This window comes from Pholcus phalangioides, unplaced genomic scaffold, assembly GCF_987345545.1.
Source record: "Pholcus phalangioides strain wild (caught in Gottingen) unplaced genomic scaffold, Ppha-v1.0 ptg000042l_1, whole genome shotgun sequence".
Classification (NCBI taxonomy): domain Eukaryota; kingdom Metazoa; phylum Arthropoda; class Arachnida; order Araneae; family Pholcidae; genus Pholcus; species Pholcus phalangioides.
The window spans coordinates 4,105,023-4,121,035 of record NW_028301628.1 but is presented as its reverse complement, the minus strand read 5'-3'; the positions used below and the strand labels follow the sequence as shown (position 1 = coordinate 4,121,035).

Sequence of the window (16,013 nt, the reverse complement as noted above, 5' to 3'; positions counted from 1 at the left end):
ATAATATTACAGTCGAATCCCGTTTTAACGAATACAGTTATAGCGAAAATCTCTTTTTAACTAAAACGTTTCTAATACACGAGATAAGTTTACATAGGAATAATGCCAAAACCTGCTATTCCTTCATAACGAAGTGATTTCTCCGGTATCTTGGAGTTCGTTATGACGGGATTCGACTGTATTAAAAAACGTGAAAAATGAAGAAACCATAACAGGCGTTACATAAACTGCCTTCATGTCGCGTTTTTAATCCCCGACTTAGCCACTTTGGTTCAATTTTGCTTTCGTTATGAAAATCGATGGCAATAATTAGATGAATGCCCCGATTCGTTCTTAATGAGATATGGCCAGCTATAGGTGGTCATACTTTGCTAATTCTTTGAAAATCTGGTTACAAACGAACTATCCAAAAATTCCCACAAGAATCCAGTTCGCAATTTACGTTCACGTTGAGAAAATTAATAACGGGTAATGTGATACCGTCGAATCCCGTTATAACGAACGCCAAGAGACCGGGGGAATCACTTCGTTAAAACGAAATTTCGTTATAAAGGAATTCCAGGTTACCTAGCATTGTTCCTATGTAAACTCATTTGGGAGATTAGAAAAGTGTTCGTTGAAACGAGATTTTCGGTATAACGGTATTCGTTAAAACGGGATTCGACTGTATTACAGTATCATATGTCAAGTGGTTAGGGAACTAGCTTCTCACTGTTCAGGTCTGGGTTCGAATATCTCGGTTCTCTCTCTCGGGCATGGATGCCTACTAACACTAACAAATTCCCTGGACGGATCACGTTATTATTTATTATAATCCCGATTTTAAACAACTCAGACGCATATTCAAGTTATTTCTCTGACATCATGCACACTTCCAGCTGTATATATTACAACTTTATTTCGATCCTCACATATTCAACAATATGAAAATTTATCATATCGAATTACTACACGATATTGCATTGCTTTCGAAATAACTTCGGAATGTTTTCATATACACATACCGTGTATGAAAACAAACATTTTTATACGACACCATGAATTTTTCAAGTTTTATTGATTTCCACTTTTTCTTTACTATTCGCCTCGAACATACACACGTACTATACGGGAAGATAAACAGACACAGAGAATCTCGTTCCGCACGTGCTGATATCAATATTTCATGGGATTTTTTTATGTGTTTTTTTGAAGCAATGCATACTCGTACGTGTGTGTATAACGATTCCAATGAAAAAATATCAATGGTTATATATATATATTCCACTTGTGTTGCAGTGCCTGTCAAGAGAGTAGTTATAAAAGGCAAAGATAACATCACATACTCCGGGATGATAGGACCATTCACGGAAGGAATGCCTTTAGTTCTGATATGTGAAGCTCAAGGAGGTATGTATTCAGTCTTATTCAGGCTATATAGTCTGGAATTTTCTTTATTAATATGCTTTAACCCAGTGTTCTTCAACCCTTTTACAACTTTGGACCAGGAAAAGTGGTTGAAAAATGTCACGAACTTTCAAAAGCGGGTAATTATTCGTGTAAATCTGAGGACCGAAAAAACGGAAAAATGGGAGAAATAATTCGCGGACCGGCAAAATATGTATGAATAGGAGAACGTATTTGTGAACTGATAAAAGAAGTAAATAGTAGAAATAGTTTGCGCACTGGTAAAAATGAAGCACTGGTAAAAATTGGGAGAAGTAAAAATGGAGGACCGGAAAAAACTGAATAAGAGAAATAGTTTGTGGACCAGCAAAAATATAATAATGATAATAAATGGGAGATAAGTGTCGTTTTAAGAAAATCCGAGTTACTTGAAAGACTAACCCACTACTAAACCAGACGTGCACCTCGTCCATATTCCTCTGCGGAACCTCTGACGAATTAGTACATGTTGGAATGTGCATGTGTAGTGAAACCTGGAGTGAAGTTTGTGTCTGCGTAATGCTTGTTATGTGTGGTGCTGCCATCTGCCACTAGTTTTTCTAATTCAAAGACTAATCTAGAGAATGTAGAAGCATTTCGTCTCGATCAGAGGACGACTCCTCCTCTTAAATTTACTGATAACACAAGCATACGCCCTTACATTTAACTTGAAGAGAACATGACTTCTCTCTCTTACAGTACAAACACATATCATTGTTCAATGCAAAGGTGACATCCGTCGTTGCTGCCATTGCCGTACTTTATAATATATATATATAAACTCTGTATACAGGGAATTACTACCGTTCTCAGTCATTCTCAGACTCTTGAAAGTTCATACTTTGTAAACTTATTAACCATGAAAGAGATGGTGCCTTTCATAGTTACTTTGGTTCATAACTAACAAACGGGTAAAAAATAAAATTTTATCAACTAAAATATGCCTTTCAGAAAACAACTATACAATACGGACCGCATTATATCGAGTAACATCATTAACCTGGAACCTCTTCTGCCACCTATCAAAAATAAAAAAACACAATCGTTAATGATTATTCAATTGTAATCGGTGACAGGTTTATGATTATTGCGCCGCATAAAAAAAAAAAAACTATATAGTATAATTTCATAAATATTTTTCGAGTAATAATATTGATTGAATTATCAAGTTTGCCTCAAAACTTTAACAGTTCATGTTATGTTTGTGTACATTAAAATAACATTAGTGCCACTTGAAAAATGTAGCCCTCATTCGCTTCTTGTGATTGTAATCGGAAAGCAAATAAACCCGGAATCAAACAGTTTTTTTTTTGCGGTTTGCATGATTTTTCGATTATAATCGCAAGAAGCCAGTTACGTTATACAGAGCCCCATTCTCCTTCATCATGGAGTAACAGAATATTACATTGGTATAAAAATGATAATATTTGAAGGGCGAAAAGGAAACATTTGTTTTGCGTAAAATTAACTTATCCACCACTTCAGTCACACATTTGATGTCTTCGTTCATGACTGTCTTAAACATTGCCTTAAAAAATGAACTATCGCATGTTTGAATATTTACAAAAATATAAGCAAATGTATATACACAATCGCGCACACATTTTTAAAAATTCGGGTACATATTTTGTATGGAGGATGTTTTTAGGCCTTAGATGTTTCAGAAAATCGCGAGCATAATAATTGAAAATCTCTCTCAGATGTTGGTGACACGACATTTATTGTTTTTCGAAGTAGTTCCTTGATGTTGGAACACATGGACGACACCTTCAAATCTTTGTACAGGTCAGTGAGGCGGAAAAGTTTTGGTACTCCAGAGTGAAGCGACTGAGGACGTGATTCTGCAATCGTTTCGTACATGTTTCTCTTATATGCGAAAGCCCAAGCTGGGGCAGGACATGTTAAAACTGGTCGAATGATTGGTTCGTATATCAAAACTTTTTTACTCAAACTGAGTTTGGAGAGCAGACTCTCAATACATTCTCTTAGAGAGTGAGGGGAGAGGGAGGATCTGAAACTTTTGTTTTTTTCTTGCTATGGCTCCTGAAGTTTAGTCTTTCATCCAGGTGCTTAGTTTGAATCAATGGCACGATATCTTTTCGCTCCATGATGATATTCGTGTTTGATGGGATATTTCGGTTTGTGAACCCATTATTATCTACTCATTGTATGTATCACTAACACTAATTTTTACTTCATGCAAATATCAACAGTTAAAATTTTGAAGCACACTTAACAATTTAACTAACATTATTGCTTCTAAAATATTTACTAATATAATACTAAATTGATTTTTTTTCATGCGGTATATTAATCACGAATCGATTACCCAATTCCAATCAAATAATCATAACAGTTGTGCTTTTTTAGCTGATAGGGTGATAGAGGAGTTCGAAGTTTAATGATGTTCCTTAACCCATTAACTACGAAATTTTTTTTGAAATTTTTGGGCAAATAAATTATACATACGCACAAAAAGTTGTAAACGTAAAGCACGTAAAATTCCAATATCCCCAAATAGGGATCGTGGCAGCTAATGGGTTAATGTAATACATCCAGCAATATACAGTTTTCTGAAAGGCATATTTCGGCTGATAAAATTTTATTTTCAATCGATTTTATTTTATTGATAAATCAAAATTTATGTTATATTTATTTCATTTCTGGTGGTTATAGACAAAAGCAATTTTTTTCATTTCTATTAAGTTTACAAAATATGGGCGTTTAGAACTCTGAGTATAACTATATGCACATAGTCGCCATGCACATAGTGCGGCGACCAAGAGAAACGGGAGTGCATAATGGAGACTAGTGACGCGAAAACAGACGTTTAGTTCTGCACCACACACACACACTCAAGAGAGAAAGAGGCCACTTAACGAGGTGCACGATTTGAACAAAAACCTGTTTGTTTTCACCTCGATCTTCCGATTTTCGATATGTGCTGATCAGTTCGTTTCTCCCTTTTTTTTCTTCCTCATCTTCTGCGAAGGGGTCATTATCACATCATAACACACTTACATTACAGAACCCCTCCGGCCATTTGCTCTGTACTCCTCTTTTACTATGTAGGGACATTCTTGGCGGGCGTCACAATTCTTGGAAGTCGTACCTCTTCGCTCCACTATAAACACTGCCTTAGAATGAGAATGTTTCCGTGTACATAGAGTTGTTTGTTGCGCAGAAAAAAATCCTATATTGAGTTATTTATTAAGTAGCATGTTGTTTTGCCATTATGCACATATATCGAAATTTTATGCACAGAGAAACAGGTCAGTTTAGGTAAAATAACAGACAATATGCCCCATCTGGAAGAAAACAAAGAGGGCACATTTCATGTAGGAATAATATTTTTCCTCTCCCCGCGAGAATGTCTGTGCTGATCATGCCACCGCCCCCCCCCCCAGACTGAGATCTTTAGTGGGACCTTCTCTACAGTAAATTTATAGTGTCAAAAAATGAGAACTCTGGTAAACATCTTGTAATTGAATGATTATCATTATGATCATTTCAATCATTTTCATAATTATTTAAAGTCCATGCCAGAGTTCTTGTAAGGAAGTTCTGCTGATGGTTATAATCAAAGCTCTTATTGGTGAATATGCCTTCCAATAGGATGACTGTACTTCAACGTCTTGAGTCCCAACCATCAGTTCAATCGTGCCCAGGTCTCTGAGATCTTTGGTATGATCCCAGGCAGGCTCTTCGCTACTCCCTCTATTACATACTTCTAGTGTGAAAAACAAAAATTATGAGAATATTTTCGGGCCTTAACCCCTTGTAGGGGTGTCAAAATCGGACGGGACATATGCGGACAACATGGAAATAGGGTCAAAATCGGACAAATTTTGCCGCGCCCTCGATGTTGGCGCTGTATCTCCCATTTGTTTCTCCAACCTGTTAAATGGCGACAAAATGGATACAACAAGAAACCGGGTCAAAATCGGACAAATTTTGCCGAGCCGGCGATGTTGGCGGTTTATCCCTAATTTTTCCACCAAGCTGCTATGTGGCGATTTTCGCTTTGATGGACATTAAAAAGACATATAAAGAAACTTTTGATGAAATTTGAACAATGAAAGACATGAGTCGTCTACCAGTCGCCAGAACAAGTTAAGAAAACCCCGTCCTCTTTGAACCACTGACAAGTGATGGATTGCTACACGAAAAAAAAAAAAACGCCGACATAACCAACACTATAATAATATATAGCTTCAGTAGAACTATTGTCATTATTATTACTGGGATCGGCGCGGAGGTGATCATAAGTACTTATCCCCAGGGATTTCTATCATAGGAAGGGTCTCTACAACTAATCTCGCCTGAGTATTATCAGCACAGTGCGTGGACTACGGCATTGTCAAACCAAAGGAAGTTGATTGTTTCATAAGAGGGAAAATTAGTAAAATCATACATAAATTAATGAGCACTTATACGATCATATACATAAACGATATCGATTGATCGTACATGCAAGATATATCGTGGGAAAATAAAAATAACTACATCAACTGAACTAAATTTAATCAATAAAAATCACGGCAACTTACAGATGCCACACGTGGATAGAAATATGATAATATAGAAAACATGTGAACTAGTTCGACAGAAACATTAAAAAAAGATTTTATTCTAATGAAGTGATCTAAAACTATGCACACACACACACACACTTATTCCGATTACAGTCAATCCCGTTTTTAACGTTCCCGCTTAGTACGACTTATTTCTGTGGTCCCAACTCTAAGTACAGTGGATCCCGCTTATAACATTTTTCAAAAAACCTGTCACAAAAACATTGTAGGCGGGGAAATGCTTTAAATGGAAAATCTTAGAGCGAATTAGTGAGTTGGAAACAAAAGAATAAGTCGTACTAAGCGGGAAAACTATATAAGCAGGATCGACTGTAATTCTCATTAAGATTTCCCATTTAAAGCGGTTCTCGCTTACAACGTTTTCCATGACAGTTTTTTGGAAAACGTTATAAGCGGGATCCACTGCATTATTTAATATTTATGCATTTGCATATAATAGGTAGTCTATTAAAAAATCTTTGAGTTGAGCATAATGAATCGAAATGATAGATATCAAGTAGATAATGCGATCTTCATGCTTAATTGATTCAGAATTTAAATTCTATTACTGTCTTATTAAGGATGGGACGAATAGTGATTTGAGCGAATAACCGAATACTCGGCGGCCGAGTATGTATTTTCTTAAAATTCAACACAATCATATATAAAACTGGTGTTTTTAATTGAAAATAAAATTATTTGTAATTTCAAATGTTTGACATTGAATTTTAGTTATACTACTTATTATTTAAATAAATATTAAAAGATTTTTATTGCCAAGATAATGACAATCAAATTTAACGATGATGTATTGTATTTCAATATTACTTATGGAATCAATTTTGTTTTCAACACTCGTTACCAGTTTCACGTCTTTAATCAAGAAAATGTCTCGGCCATTATTTACTCCCAACTATACAGTAATGTATCATAAAATTTACGACTTATTTTCTTATTTTTCCACTCTTTCCATGTTCTTTGTCTCATTCAGGAGCTCAATACGTATCTGGTCTAGGTACAACCTTCAGTTAGTGGAACTTGCGTAATTCATGCTAGCTTCCACCTTATTGAAGAAAAAAATAAGCGTGACCATACGTCCCACGTTTGAATAAACTTATCCGTTTTGTGGTCCAGGATTTTTTATTGTTCTTGATTATGCTTGATAACTTGATCCACATTGCAGCTCTTATTGATGAACCATCATTAGTTACACTTGTCCGAAAATGGGTGAAGAGCACGAATAACTACATTTACTAAGAAATTTATTTCAAATGCTCCAGAGGAGTACGGACCGGAGGAGGAGGCCGGACACCCTTTGCTTATATTCAATCGTTCGAGAAAAATTACTGGGGTCACTGGTCTGGGGGTGAATGGCACCGAGACTATCTCAAATTACCAAGGACTAAGATAAGGAGTTTCGGAAGTGTTTTGAACCAGTAGGTACTCATCTTTGTTTTAAACAAATAAATTTGCTTTCTGATCGATTCTGCAGGTGTCGGATGCATGCCAAAAATTACCATTACCATGGGTGCTCAGAACCCACAGCACCGACTCAGATTATCCGAAAAACGATAGAAAACGACTCTCGAGGGGGGGGGGGGGCTATATTTATTTAAAGGTAAATATAATAGAAAATGTTAAAATTATACTACGTTTATCCTGGGTCACAAAGCTGGAGCCCCATCCGCGTTCTACTTGTGTAGCGGCATTTGAAACATGAGCAGTTAACGGCTATAAGGAACTTACTTCCATTTGATGACATACTGTATAATAATTACATTAAAACAATTATTTTTCTAGTTTCTCTTCTTTGGACCTGCCTATTCAGACACAATCTCCCCTGCTTTGTTATTAATTCAATAACTTAATTCGTTACAGATTAGGACTGCGAAGACCCATGAAATCTTTATAAGGGAGACTGACATGGTTTGCAGATATATGAATGCTATATTTTTTGTTTGATAGCACAGTAAATTAACTATAAAGATGCTTGTGAAAAACTTTAGCTAATTATTATTGGTACACGGAAGACCCCAGTTCAGGAGAAGACTCCTTCTGTCCCAGTCTAGTTCAAACGGGAACTGTAAGTACATTGTGTGTGCAGCGAATTCCATTCAGTAGTGTACGGAAGATTTTCTCATAAGTGCGGGGGAGGGGAGTAAACTTTTTTTTCGTCGAAGGAGAATGATAGTTAACTTACAAAATAGGGTGGATAGATCTGTTGGTTTTACATGGCAGTCTCGGTTTTTGTCCAATTCGGATCCCGCTTATAACGTTTTTGAAAAAAAGTCATAAAGAACTTTGAATAATGAATAAAAAATAAAATAATAAAATAAATAAAAACGAATTCCCTCAGAGATAGACAGCCAGACTGGGGCAGAGACAGGGAATGTCTAATTTCGTTAGAAGTGTTAAAATATCCTCTATAACACTGCTCAAAACAAAAAAAAATCGGTTTACCAAAGAAACTTCAATGGTTTTAGGTTTTAGTGGGCTGCTGATTACAAAACTGGTGTTGGTTTTGACGAAATGTGTGTGACTCTAGTTTTGAGATAATACATATTCTCAACATTCCAATGCAGTCTGTAATCACTATTTTTTGCGGCAGATTTTTACTTTTGTGTTTTTTTATTTATTTTCCTAACTTATTCTCAATATTATTGCGTTCATATCATCATTAAGGAAGCGTAATTTTCATATTTACGGAATAAATGCGATAAAAGTGAAATTAACCGATGTAGATGAGTAAATACGAAAATTTTGATTTTTATAACTTTTCCTCAAAATTTCGAAGATTTATAATTTTAAGCGAAAATGGGTTGTGATTTTGCTGAGTAAAATGCTTTTCAATTCTAACTCGTGAATTAAGAGTTCAGTTGCCTTCCGTTTCTGAGTTCTGTCCGAAAATTATGGATGTTATTGACTATTTATAGAAGGACCAAACTATATATCCATTCGCGCATCAAGTTAATTTTGTCATGCACGCAAAAGTCAGAGCCATTTTTTTCGAAAAGACAGAAAAAAGTTTGACAGCAGCAGAAGAGTTTAAATACATTTATTTTACACGATATTCGACGCAACATATTATTATTGCGTCTATAGTTGCTGCTTTAGTTGCTATTAATATTGCGTCTAGTGTTGTCACGGCGTCAGATAGGCCTGACGCCGTGACAACACTTACATCAACTTTGCACCCAAATTTTGTGCTTTGGAAAGCTTCTCCAAGATAATATTTTTTGCAACGTTATGGCATGGTATGAAGTCATTGATAAATAGAATCATACTACTTTCAGTAGTCATCTAAAAGACTTCTGTTGATGGCCATGCACATGTTAAATATAATGAAATTCTACTACCTACTTTGCAAAGGCAGTTATTCAAAGTCTTCGTAGTCCCGCTAATAGCAAGAATGCTGACACAGTCAACCTTCGGTTTACGAACGTCTCGGATTGCGTATAATTCGGTTTACCAACAACAAAAATTGATTCGGTTTACGAACACGCAAGCAGGAAATTATTTGACTAAATTCGAAATGATAATGGAGAAATTGAAGTGTCTACGGCCGCATTTCGATTTTTTCAAATGCATTCCTCCGAATTCGACACCTTTTATCTAGCTCATAGATCAGCTTGTCATTTCAAATTTTGGGACGGTTTTCATCAAAGAAATTTTTGAAACACGTTTTACAATAACCTCTGACACATATATAATTACTACTATCTGATTTCTAGAAACATCATTTTAATGTCCCACATTGCTCATAGAACTTATTGATGAAGTTTGGCAACAAGTGACTTATAAAACCATGAATTCGGTTTGGAACGCATTGTAGCCAGATTGCTTTGCAGGCAGAAATTTCGAGAGCTTTGACACTGAGATTAATAGATGAAATTAATCAGACTAGACATGGGTACGGCTCTGCCCTGGTATAGCATATATGCCCGTTTTCTCGTAAAGTCTGGATTTTCACTGGAAAAAAGTGTTTTTAGTGTCAGTATGATTATTTCAATAGGTTTCGAGTTATTCACTTGAGCGTTAAAAAGTGCAAAAATTTACACTGTAGGAATCTTCGGGGTCTTAGAAACGAATGAATCTATTTTTACATTAATTCCTATGGGCAAATGTGTTTCGGTTTGCCAACCTACCTCAGGAACGAATTAACTTCATAAACCGAGAGTCGACTGTATTATGTACCTACAACGCCGTTACTACTCACAGAGGGAAGTACTATTAAAGAAGGAGATATGGAGAGACTACTGAAATATTAGCTTTTAATTAAGTACTTTATTACTTCGCTTCAAAATGAAACCTGAAGGAAAAATATATCGTTAGTTTTGTTCATTTTTGCGAATAAATGCAAAATCTCCGATTTAGAAAATTTTATTTTTGCGAAATTTCGAAATTTTATGCGCAAGATTTACGTACATCACATCATCAGACATTCGTTATTTGTCATGATCTTGAGCTGATGAACCTCTTACTGGGACAACAAAGAAAATATTTTTAGAGAGCCAGCGGTTCATAGACAAAATACATCTCCCAACACTTCATATAAAACTCGGCTTAGTGAAGCAATTCGATAAAGGTGCTCAATAAATAAAGTGTCGAGTGCTTCCAATTAATTTGTAAAACGTTTCCTGAACTGAACAATGAAAAGCTGTGAGCAGGGATTTTTGATGGTTCTCAAATTCATAAATTTCTTAAAGATTCGAAATTTTTAGCATTTTTGACGGATATTAATCAATATCCGTCCAATCTGGTCGATCTTCAATTTGATCATGTTTCGTATCGGTTGTTGAGAATTTTTTGAATGGTTACAAAGCAGAGAACGATGAAGAATTGCAGTAAAATACGATTAATTTGTAGTTTGAATTTAAAAATTTTCAAACGTTTGAAAAATAGGCTGTTAATATGAGCACAAAGGCGCATTTTCTTCTTAGTTGCTTGGTCCAATTTCACAGACAATCTGAGTCATTTTAATGACAAGAGAGGCGGTTTCATCAAGATATGAAAGTAATGGAACAGAATTATCAAGGCAAGCTCGAGCCTCGCGTATGATGGCTGATTACTCTACCGAAGCCTCCTATGAAAGACATTCAAAACCCATAACAGAAAATCATGCAAGTGCTTCTCCTTAAATTAATTTAATATCATTTTGTGTTCATTTTAGTGGCCAAAATGCAACATTATAGAGCATATCATTACTGCATTGATCTATTCTGGTATCCTAAGTATATTCCCTTATTTTCATTCCATATATTATACGATATATAAATGTATACACGATATGTATAATGCATATTATACATATATTGTTTTACTTTTATTCTGAACATAAATGTACCACAAATTTCGTGTGACGTGCATTGCTTGCATATTGAAATCTGATAATTGAGTGGAGTGTTTTTAAAGATGTGCATTTATTGATTTACAAATACGCATTATTTTATTATCAAGGACGGGCTTAAGCATTTTGTGGCCCTCGAAAACGAAGTTTCCTAATCCCTGAGTAACTATGAACACCCTGGAGCACGCCAGGTTTACATAGGCAGAATGAACATCAAACTACTATTTCATGGTCATAGAAAAAAAATTATTCGACAATAAATTTAAACGATATTGCACGCTGCTCCCAGACATTTAAAGGTTGGAGAGCTGTCGGGGCCATTGAATCGATTACCTACCCAGGACCTCAACTTCATACTCTTTCAGCCGGGCAAGTATGCATTATGTATGCCTTGTGTAATTTTTTAAATTTTAAAAGAAGAATTTAGCAACCCATCGTCCGAGCACTCTAGATCCACCTCCATCCTTTACTTGACTTGGAGGAAGGGGTTCTGTGAAAACCCTAGGCAAGAGGAATAGGGTTCGATGTCTGAATTTTAAAGGTTTTAGACAAAATTTTAAGCTATAGTGAAACCTCGATACAACGACTCTGCAGACCAAGAAAAAATGTCGTTGTAGATTATGTAGGGATTATATATCGTTATGTCGAGAGGTAACAATTTAACATTAGAGTATAGGCATTTTCAAACAAGGCTTGAAAAAATATCGTTGTAGAGTAATTTATCGTTATATTGAGTATCGTTGTAGCGAGGTTTAAATGCATTCGCTTTGTTGAAAACGAAGTTTTTAAATTAAAATGCAATCAAAGTATTTTCTTTCATCACGTTTTTGCGGCCCCTAACATTTAACGCCCCGGTTGCGGCCAACCTTCACACTTGCCCAAGTCCGGCCCTAAGTATCATCAGTATTGACTTATCTTGCAATTTATGTATTGATTACTTTTCATGATTAAATTTATTCATTCCATTGATTCAAGCTTTCTAGTGATGTAAACTCCGCTCGCAGATTTAAATGCGATTTGTGTGCTGCTTATGCAGTACTACTGAAATTTAGTTTTCACTTTATGTTAAAAATTACAGCGTTTGAAAAAAAATAATGCCAGATTCACACATAGAATCAGCACTCAAAATTACCCTGAAATCACGAAAAACTTTTTTTCAATAAAATTAGTGTTGAGCAGTCTACGTGTCAAAGCACTCGAAATTTCTGCCTGAAAAGCAATCTGGTTATAATGCGTCCCAAACGGAATTCATGGTTCTGTAAGTCTAGAGCTGCCCTTAGAGGTGTGCGGCAGGTGCGGTTGCACCGGGCCCCGCACTCACGGTAACTTATTGGAGGCTTCCATCAATTCTTAAATTATTTCTTGCATTAATTCCGAATTTTCATCAATTCTAGAATTTTTTCTTCCGTTCATTCTAAAAAAATCAATTCTGTTATTATTTTTCTAATTAATTCTGAATTTTCATTGGTGTTGGATCCATTTTTTACAGTTATTTTTAATTCCTCAATTCTAAAATTTTCATCAGTTTCTGGAATATTGTTTCCTCTCATCACTTTGAAACTACCTTTAACTACTGAATTATCATTAATTTGTTTTATTTACATTTTATTGCGCATTTAAAATTTTTTTTTTAGAATATTTCTCAGCATTCCTGCATATTCTGAAATAATAGCTGATGATCTCTCCCCCCCCCCCCCACAAAATATATAAAATCGGGGCTAATGGTGTCCTAAACATTTTTGATGCCTCGAAATTTTTGAGATGGCCCCGTGTCTGATAACGGCGCCCCTGCGTAAGTCACTTTTTGCCAAGCTTCATGAATAAAAATTATGAGGAATGTAGTGTATTAGTGTATTAAATTATGTTCGCAGAAGTCAGCGATTGTTAATTCTGAGGCAGAGATTATTGCAAAACACCTTCTTAAAAGTCCTTTGATTTAAACCTTCTCTCAAAGTTTTAAAATTACTTTTTTATCCATGGGCTGGATAAGAGTCGTATTTGGAGGTACGGACGGCAATGTTAGAAAACGACGTTTCTCAGAAGAAAACAAGGCGACAATTGACTCTAATCCTCCCAGCTCTCAGTCAATTTATTCTTCTTCATAGTACAATCTCCCATGGGGTCGGCAGCCGACATATATTGATTCTTCTTCAAACTTTCCAAGAACTTATTCCCCCCCCCCCCATTAAACACATTTAGAAAATGTAGCTCGGAAAATCGCCAGAATCATTCGCCAATAAATGTTAAATTATTGGTAAACATAAAATGTCCGATTTTGACCCGATCGCGACCAGAGAACGTACCTTAAAATTCGCCAGAATTACTCGCCAGTAACGTTTGATTATTGGTAAACATAAAATGTCCGCATATGTCCCGATTTCCGACATGTCCGCATATGTCTCGTCCGCTTTTAACCCCTAATCGTAGGGGTCATGCGTATATGAAGAGCAGAGACCTACCCATTGGGAGTGGAGGGAATAGGCAGTCCGTGCCCCCCCTCCCCCCCGCCAACCCAACAAAAATTATAAAAAAAATGTTCAATATTTTGGTTAAAGGGAATTAAAATATCGAAAGAAAATTCCTTTAATGCTATTTTAACGAATTTATGTTAATTTTAATGTTTTTTGGAGGGTGGTAACTCAAAATTTCTATGGAAGACAATTTTTGTACTCCCAGGTCTATAGTGGTCCTCTTGAAAGTTCGGTCGGGTACGCCCCTGATTGAAAAAGAGTAGTCTAAGCTCTCTTTCACTTTACTCTGGGGATATTATGCTGTTAAGACGGCATTAGGGACTTTTTTTGGATAAATATTGTAAATTTTGTGTGAGTTCCGTAGAACAGCCTCATTATCATCAACGGTTCCGCTAAAAATCCTCATAACCATCAAGGATTCCGCGATAAACTCTACGTTGGAAACCCCTGCTTTATCCGGTTATTTTGAAGAATTTCCAAATTAACTCTAAATGAAATCTGAAAAGTATATTTTATCTCGAGCTTTTACCTCACAAATCTTACACCAGGTATAATCTCTTCCTATGACTTAAATTAACTTGCACTTTTTCTCTCTCTTTTCTTTGGAAAGTTGTTTTCTTTGTGATGATTAATCACTCTCCGTGTCCGACTCGAGACTCCTAAAGGAGAAATCATTGACTCAAATCCTCTAGGAGGTAATTAATTATAAAATATGATAAAACTACGAGTGAATAAAAAAATATAATCAAGAAAGTGAAAGAGTAAACTTTCAACTATATATCTTAATTTTTTTTAATGCTAAGAACTTTAGAACAGAGACACATGAGCTTCTGCTAATGTACTTTATAACTTGAAAATTTCTTGATATTTCAAGACTTATTTAAGGTCAAATATTTAATATTATACTGCTATGTAATACTGTATTATGATATCAAGAGAGAGTAAACATTATTGAAAATTATTTGTTGTGGGTTAACTGTTTGCTTAGGAAAATTTTATAAGTGTTATCTGATGACCTTTTTAATTTGGGGAAAAGACACACATCTCTCATGCAACCGGGAAAAACGATTATATGACATGGAAAAAAAGCATTACGAAACATGAAAAAAGTCATCATACAACATGACAAAAAGCATTGCGAAACATGAAAAGCCACATGAAAAAGTCATCTCACAGCATGAAAAATTCATCATACAACATGAAAAAGTCATCAAACAACATGAAAAAGTCATCAAACAACATGAAAAAGTCATCATACAACATGAAAAAGTCATCATACAACCTGAAAAGCAACATGAAAAAGTCATCATACAACCTGAAAAGCAACATGAAAAAGTCATCAAACAACATGAAAAAGTCATCGAACAACATGAAAAATTCATCGTACAACATGAAAAATTCATCGTACAACATGAAAAATTATTTATACAACATGAAAAATTGTTTATGCAACATCAAACAAACCATTGAAAAACATAAAAGGTAGCATTTTAGGACATGAAAAGAAATATGTCCTGAAACACTAGAAACGTAAATAAAATATTGAAACATTGAACATGGGGGAGGGGGGCCTAGTGTATATCACGAAACATAATGAAAAAAAAAATTGTTATTATGACATGGAACTTGAGAGACCGAATAGTTATAGCATGAAATATAATGAAAAAGGAATATTATTATGTGAAACTCTTTCTTAAGAGAAATACCTGTTAGAGCACGAAACATGGTGAAAGAAAGTTTTACGGCTTGAAACTTAGTGGAAAGAAATACTCTAGTAATAATAAATAATAATAGTAAACTTACATTACTATATTCCTCCAGGAAATTTTCCGGCCATCTGTCGATAAATGAGAGAAATACATGTGCATAAGTCTCGCAGACACATCCCGTAAGCACTCGAGGGTTAAAAATTCATTCCTACACATTAGATGTTCAATGTTCAAATGATATTTATTTCAACACTTTGGGGGTCATTCAAGTATTACGTAGGCATCGAAGGGGGAGTGTCTGGCTTGCTCTCTTTTAATGGCAGAGGGTGGTTGAATGATGTTTGCGTCATCAACGATCCCTTATAAAAATATGAGATATTCATAGTGACGCCGTTACTAGGTGTGCCAAAAACGTGAAAAACCTTACCCTGTGGGCACCTCCAGTCTTTGGTAAGTCCTCTATAGAGCCTTTTTGGTTATCTTTACA

At 35.4% G+C, this 16,013-nt stretch overlaps 1 protein-coding gene across 3 annotated transcripts in view; it reads left to right on the top strand.

Moving 5' to 3' along the window:
• LOC149063901 (adhesion molecule nephrin-like) overlaps positions 1–16,013 on the top strand; it is a 479,700-nt gene that overhangs the window by 328,294 nt on the left and 135,393 nt on the right. For all 3 annotated transcript variants that reach the window (XR_016195721.1, XM_089254947.1, XM_089254948.1), the window contains exon 4: positions 1,279–1,389. Coding sequence is in view for 2 of the 3 variants with exons in the window: in XM_089254947.1 (XP_089111073.1) it covers positions 1,279–1,389 (111 nt within the window). In the remaining variant the exon portion in view is untranslated. The remainder of the gene's footprint in view (positions 1–1,278; positions 1,390–16,013) is intronic.